The 13087-nt window shown below is 50.5% G+C and overlaps 1 protein-coding gene across 1 annotated transcript; it reads left to right on the forward strand.

Moving 5' to 3' along the window:
* Nucleotides 1-8359: 8359 nt before the first annotated feature.
* MESP2 (mesoderm posterior bHLH transcription factor 2) lies at nt 8360-10629 on the forward strand. The gene is made up of 2 exons (XM_043922656.1): nt 8360-9190; nt 10031-10629. The coding sequence occupies exons 1-2, from the start codon at nt 8360-8362 to the stop codon at nt 10298-10300; spliced, it is 1101 nt and encodes a 366-aa protein (XP_043778591.1). The 3' UTR covers nt 10301-10629.
* Nucleotides 10630-13087: the final 2458 nt, after the last annotated feature.

The raw sequence follows: 13087 nt of genomic DNA on the forward strand, positions 1-13087 counted from the left end.
GACTGGTGCTACACGAGTGAGCGAAGCTGAAGGTCTCGTGGCCTTGTGATTCTGGACCTGAGAGCAGGCCCAGCTGAGCGCAAGCCGCAGACACAAGGAAGAGCTGGGGTAGGAGTGTCACGAGCGCTGAAACACTTTCTGCCCTCCCCCGGCCAAAGATGTCCTGAAGCCAGGTCTCCCGTGGCTCCCTGGCCCTGAGACTGCCCAGGGCCCTGAGGGGACAGCTGCTGATTCTTGGCCTCAGCTCTCAAAGTTCCTCAGGGATCATCAGGTCCAAGCACCTCGTTTTATGGTACTTTTGGTCAGTGTTGGCAGAAGCAGTAGCAGCCATCCACTCCAGCTCCTATGTGTACTCATCCAGCCTCTTTAAAACCACACACACACACACACACACACACACACACACACACACACACATATATAATTTACTTATTTGGCTGCACCAGGTCTTAACTGCAGCACACAGGGTCTTCAGTTGTAGTATGTGAACTCTTAGTTGCATGATATGGGATCTATCTAGTTCCCTGACCAGGGATCAAATCTGCACCCCCTGCTTTGGGAGCAGAGAGTTTTAGCCACTGGACCACCAGGGAAGTCCCTCCATCTGGCCTCTTCTTGATTACCTCCAGGAACAGTCCACTCACTACCCCCCCCCCCGCCCAAGACAGCCCCTGGGATCTTAGAAAGTCCTTCAGACTCTCCCTGGAGTATTTCTCCAGCACCTAGAGATGATGCTCACATTTCCTGTGTAATTTCCTTTTTGCATGAAACATTCCTGAGTCCTTCGTCTATTTCTCTGGTGACCCAGCTTCATGCCCCCTCACTAACCTCCCTCCCCTAAGCTAGGTTTGTTCCTGCCATCGTAAACTATGGCCCCCAGGTTTGACCACTTACCCCACATAGGCAATAAGAGACCATTGCCTCCTTGATTTGTTGTTGTTGTTCAGTCACTAAGTCATGTCTGACTCTTTGTGACCCTATGGACTGCTGCACGCCTGGCTTCCCTGTCCTTCACCATCTCCCAGAGTTTGCTCAGATTCATGGCCATTGAATTGGTGATGCTATCTAACCATCTCAGTCTCCTTGATTAAAGATCCCCTTTTTCTTGAAAATGGGAATGGGATCACATTTTTCATGCCCTTGGTGCCTGGAAGGCAACGACCACCATGCCTGTTCCACAGTTGCTGCCAGTTACACGATGCCTCCTGACCCTGAACTTAGAAGGAGGGTACATAGGGCTCTATTGATTCTATCTTATTAGTAATCAGATCTCATGAGTCATTCCAGCCTACCAGAATCTCTTTCAGTTCAGTTCAGTTTAGTTGTTCAGTCGTGTCCGACTCTTTGCGACTCCATGGATCGTAGCACGCCAGGCTTCTGTGTCTGTCACCAACTCTCAGAGCTTACTCAAATTTACATCCATTGAGTCAGTGATGCCATCTAACCATGTCATCCTCTGTCATCCCCTTCACCTCCCGCCTTCAATCTTTCCCAGCATCAGGCTCTTTTCAAATGACTCCGTTATTTGCATCAGGTGGCCAAAGTATCGGAGTTTCAGTTTCAGCTTCAGCATCAGTCCTCCCAATGAATATTCAGGACTGATTTCCTTTAGGATTGACTGGCAGGATCTCCTTGCAGTCCAAGGGACCCTCAAGAGTCTTCTCCAACACCACAGTTCAAAAGCATAAATTCTTTGGTGCTTTGCTTTCTTTATAGTCCAACACTCACATCCATACATGACTACTGGAAAAACCATAGCTTTGACTAGGCGGACCTTTGTTGGCAAAGCAATGTCTCTGCTTTTTAATATGCTGTCTAGGTTGATCATAGCTTTCCTTCCAACGAGCAAGCGTCTTTTAATTTCATGGCTGCAGTCACCATCTGCAGTGATTTTGGAGCCCAAGAAAATGAAGTCTCTCACTGTTTCCACTGTTTCCCCATCTATTTGCCATCAGGTGATGGGACCAGATGCCATGATCTTAGTTTTCTGAATGTTGAGCTTTAAGCCAACTTTTTCACTCTTCTCTTTTACTTTCATCAAGAGGCTCTTTAGCTATTCTTCGCTTTCTGCCATAAGGGTAGTGTCATCTGCATATCTGAGGCTATTGATATTTCTCTTAGCTATCTTGATTCCAGCTTGTGCTTAATCCAGCCCGGCATTTTGCATGATGCACTCTGCATATAATAAGCAGGGTGACAATATGCAACCTTGACATACTCCTTTCCGGATTTGGAACCAGTCTGTTGTTCCATGTCCAGTTCTGACTGTTGCTTATTGACTTGTATACAGATTTCTCAGGAGACAGGTCAGGTGGTCTGGTATTCCCATTTCTTGAAGAATTTTCCACAGTTTATTGTGATCCACACAGTCAAAGGATTTGGCATAGTCAAAAAAGCAGAAGTAGATGTTTTTCTGGAACTCTCTTGCTTTTTTGATGATCCAATGGATGTTGGCAATTTGATCTCTGGCTCCTCTGCCTTTTCTAAATACAGCTTGAACATCTGGATGTTCATGGTTCATGTACTATTGAAGCCTGGCTTGGAGAATTTTGAGCATTACTCTACTAGTGTGTGAGATGAGTGAGTGCAATTGTGCAGTAGTTTGAACATTCTTTGGCATTGCCTTACTTAGGGATTGGAATGAAAACTGACCTTTTCCAGTCCTGTGGCCAATGCTGAGTTTTCCAAATTTGCTGGCATATTGGGCACAGTGCTTTCACAGCATCATCTTTTAGGATTTGAAATAGCTCAGCTGGAATTCCATCACTTCCACTAGCTTTGTTCATAGTGATGCTTGCTAAGGCCCACTTGACTTGACATTCCAGGATGTCTGGCTCTAGGTGAGTGATCATCATGTTTATCTGGATTGTGAAGATCTTTTTTGTACAGTTCTTCTGTGTATTCTTGCCACCTCTTCTTAATATCTTCTGCTTCTGTTAGGTCCATACCATGTCCTTTATTGAGCCCATCTTTGCATGAAATGTTCCCTTGGTATCTCTAATTTTCTTGACGAGATCACTACTTTTCCCCATTCTATTGTTTTCCTCTTATTTCTTTGCACTGATCACTGAGGAAGGCTTTCCTTAGATGTGACTTTTGTCCTTGAGAATGCTTGAGGGTCACAAAAAAGCTGCTGAAGCTCCAGACATCACAGCCGTTTTCCAGGATGACAGAAGAGAGTAAGAGTCAGAGGAGTGTACCTCTCTGCTTTAAAAAGTTTTCCTAGAAACCCCATACAATATTTCTACTAACATCTTATTGTTGATTCAATCTGCGAGAGAGGCTGGGAAATATAGTTTTCAGTTGGGCACATCACCCTCCATAATACAGAGCCGTTATTAAAGAAGAAAGAAGAATAGAGGCAATAACAGACACTGTGTGGACAACCAGAAGAGTCTGCCACACTAATCAACATTCTACTGACCATGGTTCCCTGATCCATCTACCACCTCCTTCTATCATAGGAAGGAAGGGGGTGAAACTGGTGTCACTATCATGCTGAGGCTCAAAAATTAACCACCTTATCTAACAGCACACAGCCATAGATATCCTTCCTTTCACCAGGCGAGTCAAATGAAAGAGAAATGGAGACTGCCCAGCTGGAAGCCCTGGGGCCCAGACCTCGCTTGTTCATGCAGCACCCAGGGCTGCTTCAGGCACACAAGGAAGAAGGCTTGAGGGTCTCAGGACCAGAGAGCAAATGGGCAGAGTACCTGGGCCAGGACCCAGTCCACCAGGAGAAGCTGATTCAGATTCTCTGCTTTCTGGCCTTGGTTGGGCCAGTTGGCTCTGGTTTCGGCTCCAACACCTAGAACTCTTCCATTGCCGCTGCCCTGCAGCACTGGTGAGCCCTGCCACAGGCCGGGAGCTGGAGTGCCCTGCTGAGGACAAACCCCATGCTGGGTCCACGGAGAAGACAGGCTGAAGTTGGAGGAGGGGGTTAGGGCAGGATGCCCGAGGCCTGGTGCAAGAGTGAGGGAGGAAGGAACCATCTTCTGGGGCCACAGATGAAGCTGTCAGCCATCTTACCACAATGCAGTCTCGTCCTTAACCCTCTTCATTCTGCTGCCCCGAACTTGCTGTAAGCAAGACTTATAAACAAAGGCTCTATAACATGGTGGTGATGACATACATTACCTTTTCCTTTTAAGGAGTCCCATCACTTCATGGCAAATAGATGGGGATAAAATGGAAACAGTGAGAGACTTTATTTTCTTGGGCTCCAAAATCACTGCAGACGATGACTGAAGCCATAGAATTAAAAGATGGTGATTTCTTGGGAGAAAATCAATGACAAACCTAGACAGCATACTAAAAAGCAGAGGCATCACTTTGCCCACAAAGGTCCATATAACCAAAGCTATGGTTTTTCCAGTAGTCATTTACGGATGTGAGTTGGACCATAAAGAAGGCTGAGTGTCGAAGAATTGATGCTTTTGAAGTGTGGTGTTGGAGAAGACTCTTGAGAGTCTCTTGGACTGCAAGGAGATCAAACCAGTCAATCCTAAAGGAAAACAGTCCTGAATATTCATTGGAAGGACTGATGCTTAAGCTGAAGCTTCAATACTTTGGCCACCCAATGCGAAGAGCTGACTCATTGGAAAAGACCCTGATGCTGGGAAAGATTGAGAGCAAGATGGCTGAACAGCATTGCTGACTCAAAGGATATGAGTTTGAGCAAACTCTGGGAGATGGTGAAGGACAGGGAAGCTTGGTGTGCTGCAGTCCATGGGGTCACAAAGAGTCAGACACAACTGAGTGACTGAATAACAGATTAATTTTTTTAACAAGTTTATTATTTTTTAATTATTTTTTGGCCACACCGTACGGCATGCTGGATCCTAGTTCCCCGACCAGGAACTGAACCCATGCCTGTGATGTTGGAAGCACAGTGTCCTAACCACTAGATAGCTAGGAAAGTTCCCAGACATGCGTTATCTTGCTTTTGCACCAATAATTGCCCTGGAAATGAGAATCCCCACTTAACAGACGAGAAAACTGAGGTTAAGTTGCTCAAGCTCTGACAGCTGGGAAAGGATGAAGCCTGGACTTTAAACCCAGGTCTAACTGATTCTACAGTCCAGGCTCCTAATCATTAAACCACACTGCCTCCCAATGCTGAGTGGGGCCAGCAGTGTGCCCCTGTGCTCCCGGAGCCTGGCTGAGGGGCCCAGCAAAGAGCCAGGGGCCACAGCAGACCAGCTCCAGGGCCTCACCTCCCAGAACTTATGCTCTGCCATCCCACAGTCAGACTGAGGCCTGGGCTGTAGGACTAAGTCAAACTAAGACAGAAGGAAGCCAGGCTATCCTGAAGAGGAAAGGACAGTATGCAGGGCTCTGCCAATGGTGAACTCCCCTAACTCACCAAGTGCTTTCACAGGAGATCCCTCCAGGCTTGTTCCTTCCTGGGAATCACAAGGCCACTCTACCACTCCATACCTAGTTGCCTGTGCACAAAGCAGCACTCTTTGGCAAAAACTAAAAACACGCCAAAGGTGCATTAAAAAGGGACTGACTGTGGTGTGAGCATGCTATGAATACTATATTGCAGTGAAAAGAGGTGAGCTGGAGCACTCAAGATCAATAGCACCTCAATTTGACACTCCAGAATCCAGATCAAGAAATATACATGAAACCTGATGAATCCTGTTTATAACAGTCAATTACATCTACATAAATTTCCTGATAGTATATGTCAATATCTTTAAAGTATTGTGCAGCCTTGGATAAATAATGATTTGCCATTATTTTAATCCTTAAAAGTGTAGGACTATTTTCTAAGTCTCTCTCCCTTTAGGAAAAAAGGATTATTATTTTTTAAATTATTATTATTTGGCTGCTCCATGCAGCACGTAAGATCTTAGCTCCTCAACCAGGGATTGAACTCATGCACCCTGCCTTGGAAGCAAGGAGTCATAACCATTGGACCACCAGGGAAGTACCCAGGATTATTTTTTTAACCTTGGTTTAAACCCTTTTAAATCATGAAATATTGCATAACTAATTGCTTCTCTCCTGTTTGAAATCAAGGCCATTGTTGATTGATTCCACCTTATTTTTGTGTGATGAACAAATTAAATATGTCCCCTCATTATTATAGTAGTTAAACTAAAAACAGGTGCCCTGACCAATCTTATTCAATGTCAATTATTATTTCATCATAGAGTAGTTAACTTGGGCATATTTTCTCCAATATTTAAAGAATTAAGTTCTGAGGAGAAAGTGGTATAATTTCATCATTGAACGATATCTGCACCTCCTACCATTATTTTTTTTTCCAGTTAGAATTACACAGTAAGATTTAAACAGATGAACACTTAAATCAACTAAGACCAACTGTGAGTCAGCTAAACACGTCCTGACATGGAAGGCTCTAAGGACACTGTTGAATGAGAAAAAGCAAATCACAGACAACTTGCCATAATGTTATCTCATTTATACCATGTGTTTTCTAAGGATACAAATGTTTCTGGGAGTGCACAGGGACCAAGTCTGGAAGGACACATGACCCTTGGGGAGCGGTTATAGGGACTCCAGCTTTATGTTTCCATTTCTCATAAAGAGAATGTATTGTTATATAATTGGTGTAAGTAACAGTTAATTTTTAAACAGTCACAAAAATACCACAAGGCCATTTATTACTTTAGGCTGGTGCGGGTTAACCTACTCTTGAAACATCATCACATTAACTTTTAGTTACTGAATGCTGAGTTTTTTTTTTTTTTTTTTTGGTCACACTTCTGCTCAAAAGTCACTTGGCTCCCCCTTGCCTCAGGAGTAAGATCCACCTTCTTAGCCTGGCCCCAGCCAAGGTGAGCTTGTGCTGTTCACATCACCCTGGCACACCGGAGCACGCTGGGAAGGCCCCTGCCAGGCCTCTGCTTATGGAGTTCCCATATTCAGAATGCTCTCCACCTGCCTGCCTCTCTCCCTACCCAAGTCCTAATCACGGTTCAAGGCCCAGCTGTGACCTCTCTGCCTTCGTGGCCAGACCTCAACCATTCCTGGTCCCCACTTGGCCTTTAGCCTTGGATTTCAGCCTTTTCTCTGAAGATATGAAGAACACTGACACCTCCTTTAAAGTGCAATTATTGCTGAGGAGTGGGCACTTTTAAACTTTACTGTGTCAAAGGTTATAGTATAAGACTGTAAAACAGTCCTGTGAGCAGATACTATAATTATTACTCCCTTTTTAAGAGCTCAGGCTCAGAGCTGCCCAAGGGCACACAGCGAGCTAACGGTGGAGCTACTAATTACATGTTGACATAGCTCCCAGTAAGACTGAAATCCCAGGAGAGCGGAGACCACAACTATCTTGTTCACTCTGGCATGCCTGACATTCACCAGTTGCTAAACAAATATGAATTAAATGATTAATGCCCACAAGCATCTTGAGACATAAATATTGATACTTTCTTTAGAAAATGATAGTAGCAAACATTTAGCCCACTTGCCAGGCTCCCACTATGTGATCCCATGGATGGTTCCATTTAGCAGCAGCAATCATCCTAGGTGGCAGGTATTTTGTTATTACTGTCATGAGGATGAGCCTCAGAGGAGTTAAATGAACTCCCCAAGGTCACACAGCAAATAAGGAGGATCTGATTCAGGCCTGCGTGGGGGCCCAACCTCCCTCATTTTCATCACCCATTACACTCCATGTCTCCTCCGGGCTGCTGCCTCTGTCCTATTTTTCAGGGAAAAAAACTGTGGACAGTGAGATGACCCTCTTGGTATCACTCAGCGAAGCAGCAAGTGCGGGTTCTGGGAACCCAGGAAGGGTCCACCTGTACCTCCTCCCCTCCTTTCCCCAACCCCCTCTCCCGCCATCACCGTGAGCAAGTCCCGCGGCGTTTGTCTTGACGCTTACCCCGCACACTTGTAGGCACTACGTGGGAGTTACTGGGCACAGCCTCCCGGAGGGTCGTGATGAGGGAGGCGGCCACTCTTTGCAGGGGTCCATGAGTCATTTGAGGGACTGCCTGGCCGCCCCCAGACGGTGGCACTGCCCACCACTGTCAGGGTCCCGTGCACACACCGGAGCAGTGGATGAGGCGGGGTGGGTGGGAACATGGTGAGAAGCTTCGCGGCTCCATCCAGATGCGAAGTGTCCCTCCCACACTTCCCCCGGCAGCAGGGACCTCCATTAGAGTCCCCCAGAGGAGTCAGAATCCACACCTCCGCAAATGGGCCCGCTTTCCCAGGGCCCCCCTGCCCAGACCTTCTCTGGGCTCTGTGGGTTTTGACACCTCTCCGCAACCTGGCGGGGGTCCACCTCGCACCTTTGGTCCGAATAAAAGCTCAGTCCTGGAGGTGGCCGGCCCGGCCTGCCTCGAGGAGCCCGCAGCCAGCCCCGGCCATGGCCCAGTCCCCTCCTCTGCAGAGCCTCCTCGGCAACGACCACTGGATCTTCCCTCAGGGCTGGGGCTGGGTCGGCGACTCGGATTCCACGTCCCCAGCCTCCTCCTCCTCGGACTCGTCCGGCTCGTGCCCCTGCGACCGCGCCCGCGGGCCCTCGCAGCCCGCGGCCGCAGCCCGCAGCGCCGCAGAGGCCGCCTCGACGGCACCCAACCGGGCGCGCACCCGGCCGGCAGGCGGGCAGAGGCAGAGCGCCAGCGAGCGCGAGAAGCTGCGCATGCGCACGCTCGCCCGCGCCCTCCACGAGCTGCGCCGCTTTCTGCCTCCGTCCGTGGCGCCCGCTGGCCAGAGCCTGACCAAGATCGAGACGCTGCGCCTGGCCATCCGCTACATCGGACACCTGTCGGCCGTGCTGGGCCTCAGCGAGGAGAGCCTGCAGCGCCGGCGCCGTCAGCGCAGTGACGCGGCGCCCTCTCGGGGCTGCGCGCTGTGCCTCGACGGCGGCCCCGCGGAGGCGCAGAGGCAAGGCTGCTGCTCCGGCTCGGCCGCCGGTGCCGCTGTGTCCTGGGGGTCCCCGCCCGTCTGCCCCGAGGCCCTAGCGGCGCCCGAGCGCCTGGGGAGCAGGGTCCCCGACATGGGACCCTGGCTGACACCCCCTTACTGCCCCGGGATGCAGTCGCCCCCGCAGCTCTCTCAAGGAAGAGCCCCTGATGCGGCCCTTTGGACGCCGCCTCAAGCCTGTTGTGGAACGCAGACACCCCCAGAGCCCCGGAACCAGCCCACGCCCTGGACATCGCCCCCCGCTTCTCTGGAGCTGGCTACAGTGTACCAGGTGCGCGCCCAGGCTCTCGCCACTTCCCTCGGAGTGGTCCCCAGGCTTCTATTGGAAACGGAGGGGGTGAGTAAGCTCTGGTCTCCCGAGAATCTCATGCCTTTTAGATCCCGGGCTACCTAATCCTGATTAGGGATGGAGAGGAGCTGAAGCGGAGGGATGAAGAGGACCGTAACCTCCTTGGGGAGAGGGGTGGGGCCCTGGGAAGTTAAGTCCACCCCCACCTCTACCTAAACGCCTTCACAGCCATGGGGTGGAGGGGGGAATCTTAAGACTTGCTTTCAGAGTACAGGGTGGAAGGTAGCGGGGGCCTTCAGGAAATTCCCTTCTGGTGCTCCGTATTGCCGGGAGGTGGGGGACAGTGAGAATAGAGGGGAGGCATGGCTACCCCGGGGGGGGGGGCTCCCTAAGTAGATGGGCTTGGAACTGGTGACCTTCATGTTTTCCTCAAGCTGCCGTAAAAAAGCATATTAATAAACGAGATTTACTGAATGCTTACTGCGTGCCCAACCCCATTCTTGGTACTTTACATGTATTAACTCATCAGCCCTGCGGCAACCCTGTGAAGTGGGCTTTGTTGTCATCATCACCGTTTTATAGAGGAAAAAACTGAGACTAAAAGAGGTTATTCACGAGTTCTCACAGCTAGTGAGTAGCTGAGCTGGGATTTGAACCTGGCAGTGTATCTCCAGAGCCTGTACCCTTAACCATTGTGCTTCAGTGCATCTATGGCCTCAGGGCCCTTCAGCAGCTGCCAGCCACACTATGGGCAACCTTCAGGTTCGGGATTTCAGGGCCTGAGGCAATGGCCCACTAACCTGCTGCTCTTCTCTCCCTCAGGGTATCTCTGTGTCTCCCGAGTCCTGTCTGTTGCCAGAAACCCCTCCTCTCTTGCCCCGCCCTGCCTGCCAGCGACTGCAGCCTCAGACCCAGTGGGGATGCTGGAGCCACGCTGCAGAGGTGCTGCCCAACTCGGAGGACCAGGGACCAGGCCCTGCCCTCCAGCTCAGTGATGAAAGCCCTCCCCAGAACTCAGGCCTTCCGCTCAGCAGCTGCCCTGAATTTTGGCAAGAAGATTTGGAGGGGACTCACCTGGGCATGTTCTACTAATGGCCTTGCCTGCCAATAGTAAAGGCCACCCCCTTTTTCAGCCAGGAATCAGGCCTGTAGTGTAGGCTGCCCGCCTCATCGGCTACTTCAGTAGTATTCAGGCTTTCTTTTATCAAGGACCCCTTTTCCAAGTAATGTCTTTCATAGAAGCAGTGTTTAAAGCAGATAGGGGGTCACCTCCCTGGCTGAAGTCGAGGCTGGGGCAGTCCCTCCACTCCCTGACATCCCCCAGAATGTCCAGTGCTCTGCAGGGCACAGCCTAAGTGGCAGTAAGATGGTGGTTACTTGACCACAGTGGTTGGCCAGGCTGGGACTGGTGGGGGAGTGGACTGGGGGGCGGGTGGGGAGTGGGAAGAAATCTATATGCTTAGATTTTGTACTTCTTAAAAAAACACACACACACAAAAAATTTGGTTTGTCTGTTTTTCTTCTGTCCACCTGGGTTTTTATTGCTTCTGGAAAAAGAAAAATGTTCCCATAGGGCAAGGAACAAGTCATGCTGCTTTTCCCCTCCGGAAATCCAGGCCTACTGAGGTTGATGTAGGCCCTCACTTGCCAATTTGACAGTAATTATCGTGCAGGGGCTCCACCTGGCCTGCTGGGCAAGGTGGGTTAACGCTTGGGCCTGTCCCCTTGCCTCAACCCCACTACCATGGCCCTTTCCCATTCTCCTGGCTGCATTCCTGCTGACCCACAGGGCTCTTTCACAGTTAGGTGAAATTGTTTCCCAAAAGGTGTTTGTGCGTGGCTCCCACGTGCTGTTGTTCAGTCACTCAGTTGTGTCCAGCTCTTTGCAACTCCGTGGACTATAGCATGCCAGGTTCCCGGTCCTTCACTGTCTGCCGGAATTTGCTCAGATTCATGTCCATTGAGTCAGTGATGCCATCCAACTATCTCATCCTCTGCCACCCCCTTCTCCTTTTGCTTTAAGTCTCAGTATCGGAGTCTTTTCCTATGGGTTAGGTCCAGTGGATTATTTTACTGGGGCTGCCATGAGACAGCCTAGTCAGAGCCTCCCTTGGTCTTTATGGCAGCCTCATAGAAATGGAGCCAGGCTGGGGACCGTTCTAATGGTGCAGTGTGAGAGAAGGGGCAGGAGGAAGACCAGAGCGTGAGTTCCCACACGCAGGGCCTCCCATCTGACCCGCTGTCTGCTGATATGCCCTTTGACCACAGGCAAGTCACTTCTCTGTGCCTCAGTTTCCCCATCTCTTAAAAGAGGAACTGGTTTAGGTGACCAGTCCCCCAACCTTTCAGAAGTGGGTTCTGTTTCCTACCCCAGGGCCCTCTGTAGGAGCTGCCAGCCCCCTCAGAGGAGGAGGAAACCTCACCCGAGGTTGCATACAGCAAGGAGATGGACACAGGGTGCCACCGCCCTGGGTGTACATTCATTCAGCTCTTAACTCTGTGTAACCGTGGGCAAGCTTCAAAACCTCCCTGAGCCTCTGTCTCCGCAGCTGTGAAGTGAAGACAATTATAAACCCTACCTCTCGGTTCTTAGGCTTGGCACACAGTAATTACTCAATGCTTCCCAGGTAGCTCAGTGGGAAAGAATCTGCTTATCAATGCAGGAGACGTGGGTTTGATCCCTGGTTCAGGAATATCCCTTAGAAAAGTAAATGGCAACCCACTCTAGTATTCTTATCTAGAGAATCCCATGGACAGAGGAGCCTGGCGAGCTACAGTCCATGGGGTCGCGAAGAGTTGGACACATCTTAGCAACTAAACAAGAACAACAAAAGCTCAATACAGAATACCTGAAGAGTCACCTGACCCCAGAGATGCTCCAGTCCAGTGGTCCCTTCACCTGATTACAGGTTGAGTCATCTGGTTCCAGGGTCCTACCCTGAGAGTGCATCGAGCCAGGACCTGGGAACCTGGGGCTGAGGCCCAACCAGGTCCAGGAGCAATGGATATTTTTTGCTCTTTTCATTTTTATGAAAACAGGTCCGGAGAGAGGAGAACTCTATCTGGCCCTTCAGCTGGGTTGGAACTTCAAGACCCTGACTCCCTGTCCAGTGCTCTTTCCTTCTTAAGAAGACCCAAGGTCTTGGCTCCATAGTCACACAACACCTGCACAGACGGCGGAGCTGAATAACCGCCCGTCTCCTTCCTTTGGCTCCCACCTATCTGGGCATAGTCTTTATAGGGACAGAGAGAAGTACTTCCTGGTCCAGTCACTGATGACATCGGCAGGGGCTGGAGTGGAGCTCCCACCAGCAACAGCCAGAGCTGAGCGTCTTCTAGAAGTTGGCAACCCTGTTCTCCCAACTCCCCTCAAGAGATGTTCCTTTGGGAGATACAAAGGCAGAGGCAAAAGGCTGATGTCACCCCAGCTGGAGTTGCCTGGGACACTTCCTAGTTGCTGCTGAAGTGGGGGAAGCAGGGCCCAGGGGGGTTAGGTCAACCCCCCCACCCCTGTCCTTACCCTTTGGGAGCGCAGGCTCAGCCCTGCCCCTCAGGATCATCAGCCCCTTGCCTCCATTTATGGCTCCGTCCCAGGCAGGCCGCTCTTGGCTGCACCTCCACTAAGGCCTTGCAGGGGAGGCTGGTCCCCTCTCTGGGATGACTGGCCTACCCATACCTTCCTGGGGACCCAGGCACCATCCATGGGAGATTGGACATTTGCTGAGTACCTCTCCCAGGCCTTTCAATTACCCTGCAGTGCAGAGGGCATGCCTCCTGAGGAGTCTCCTGGAGGGGGGTAGGTGAGCGAAGGCACCACCAGCTGCTGCTTCTGGCTCATCTTAAGGACTTGCCATCTCCCGCTGGCTGGGAGAGGTGGAT

Source organism: Cervus elaphus, chromosome 13 (assembly GCF_910594005.1).
Source record: "Cervus elaphus chromosome 13, mCerEla1.1, whole genome shotgun sequence".
Taxonomy (NCBI): domain Eukaryota; kingdom Metazoa; phylum Chordata; class Mammalia; order Artiodactyla; family Cervidae; genus Cervus; species Cervus elaphus.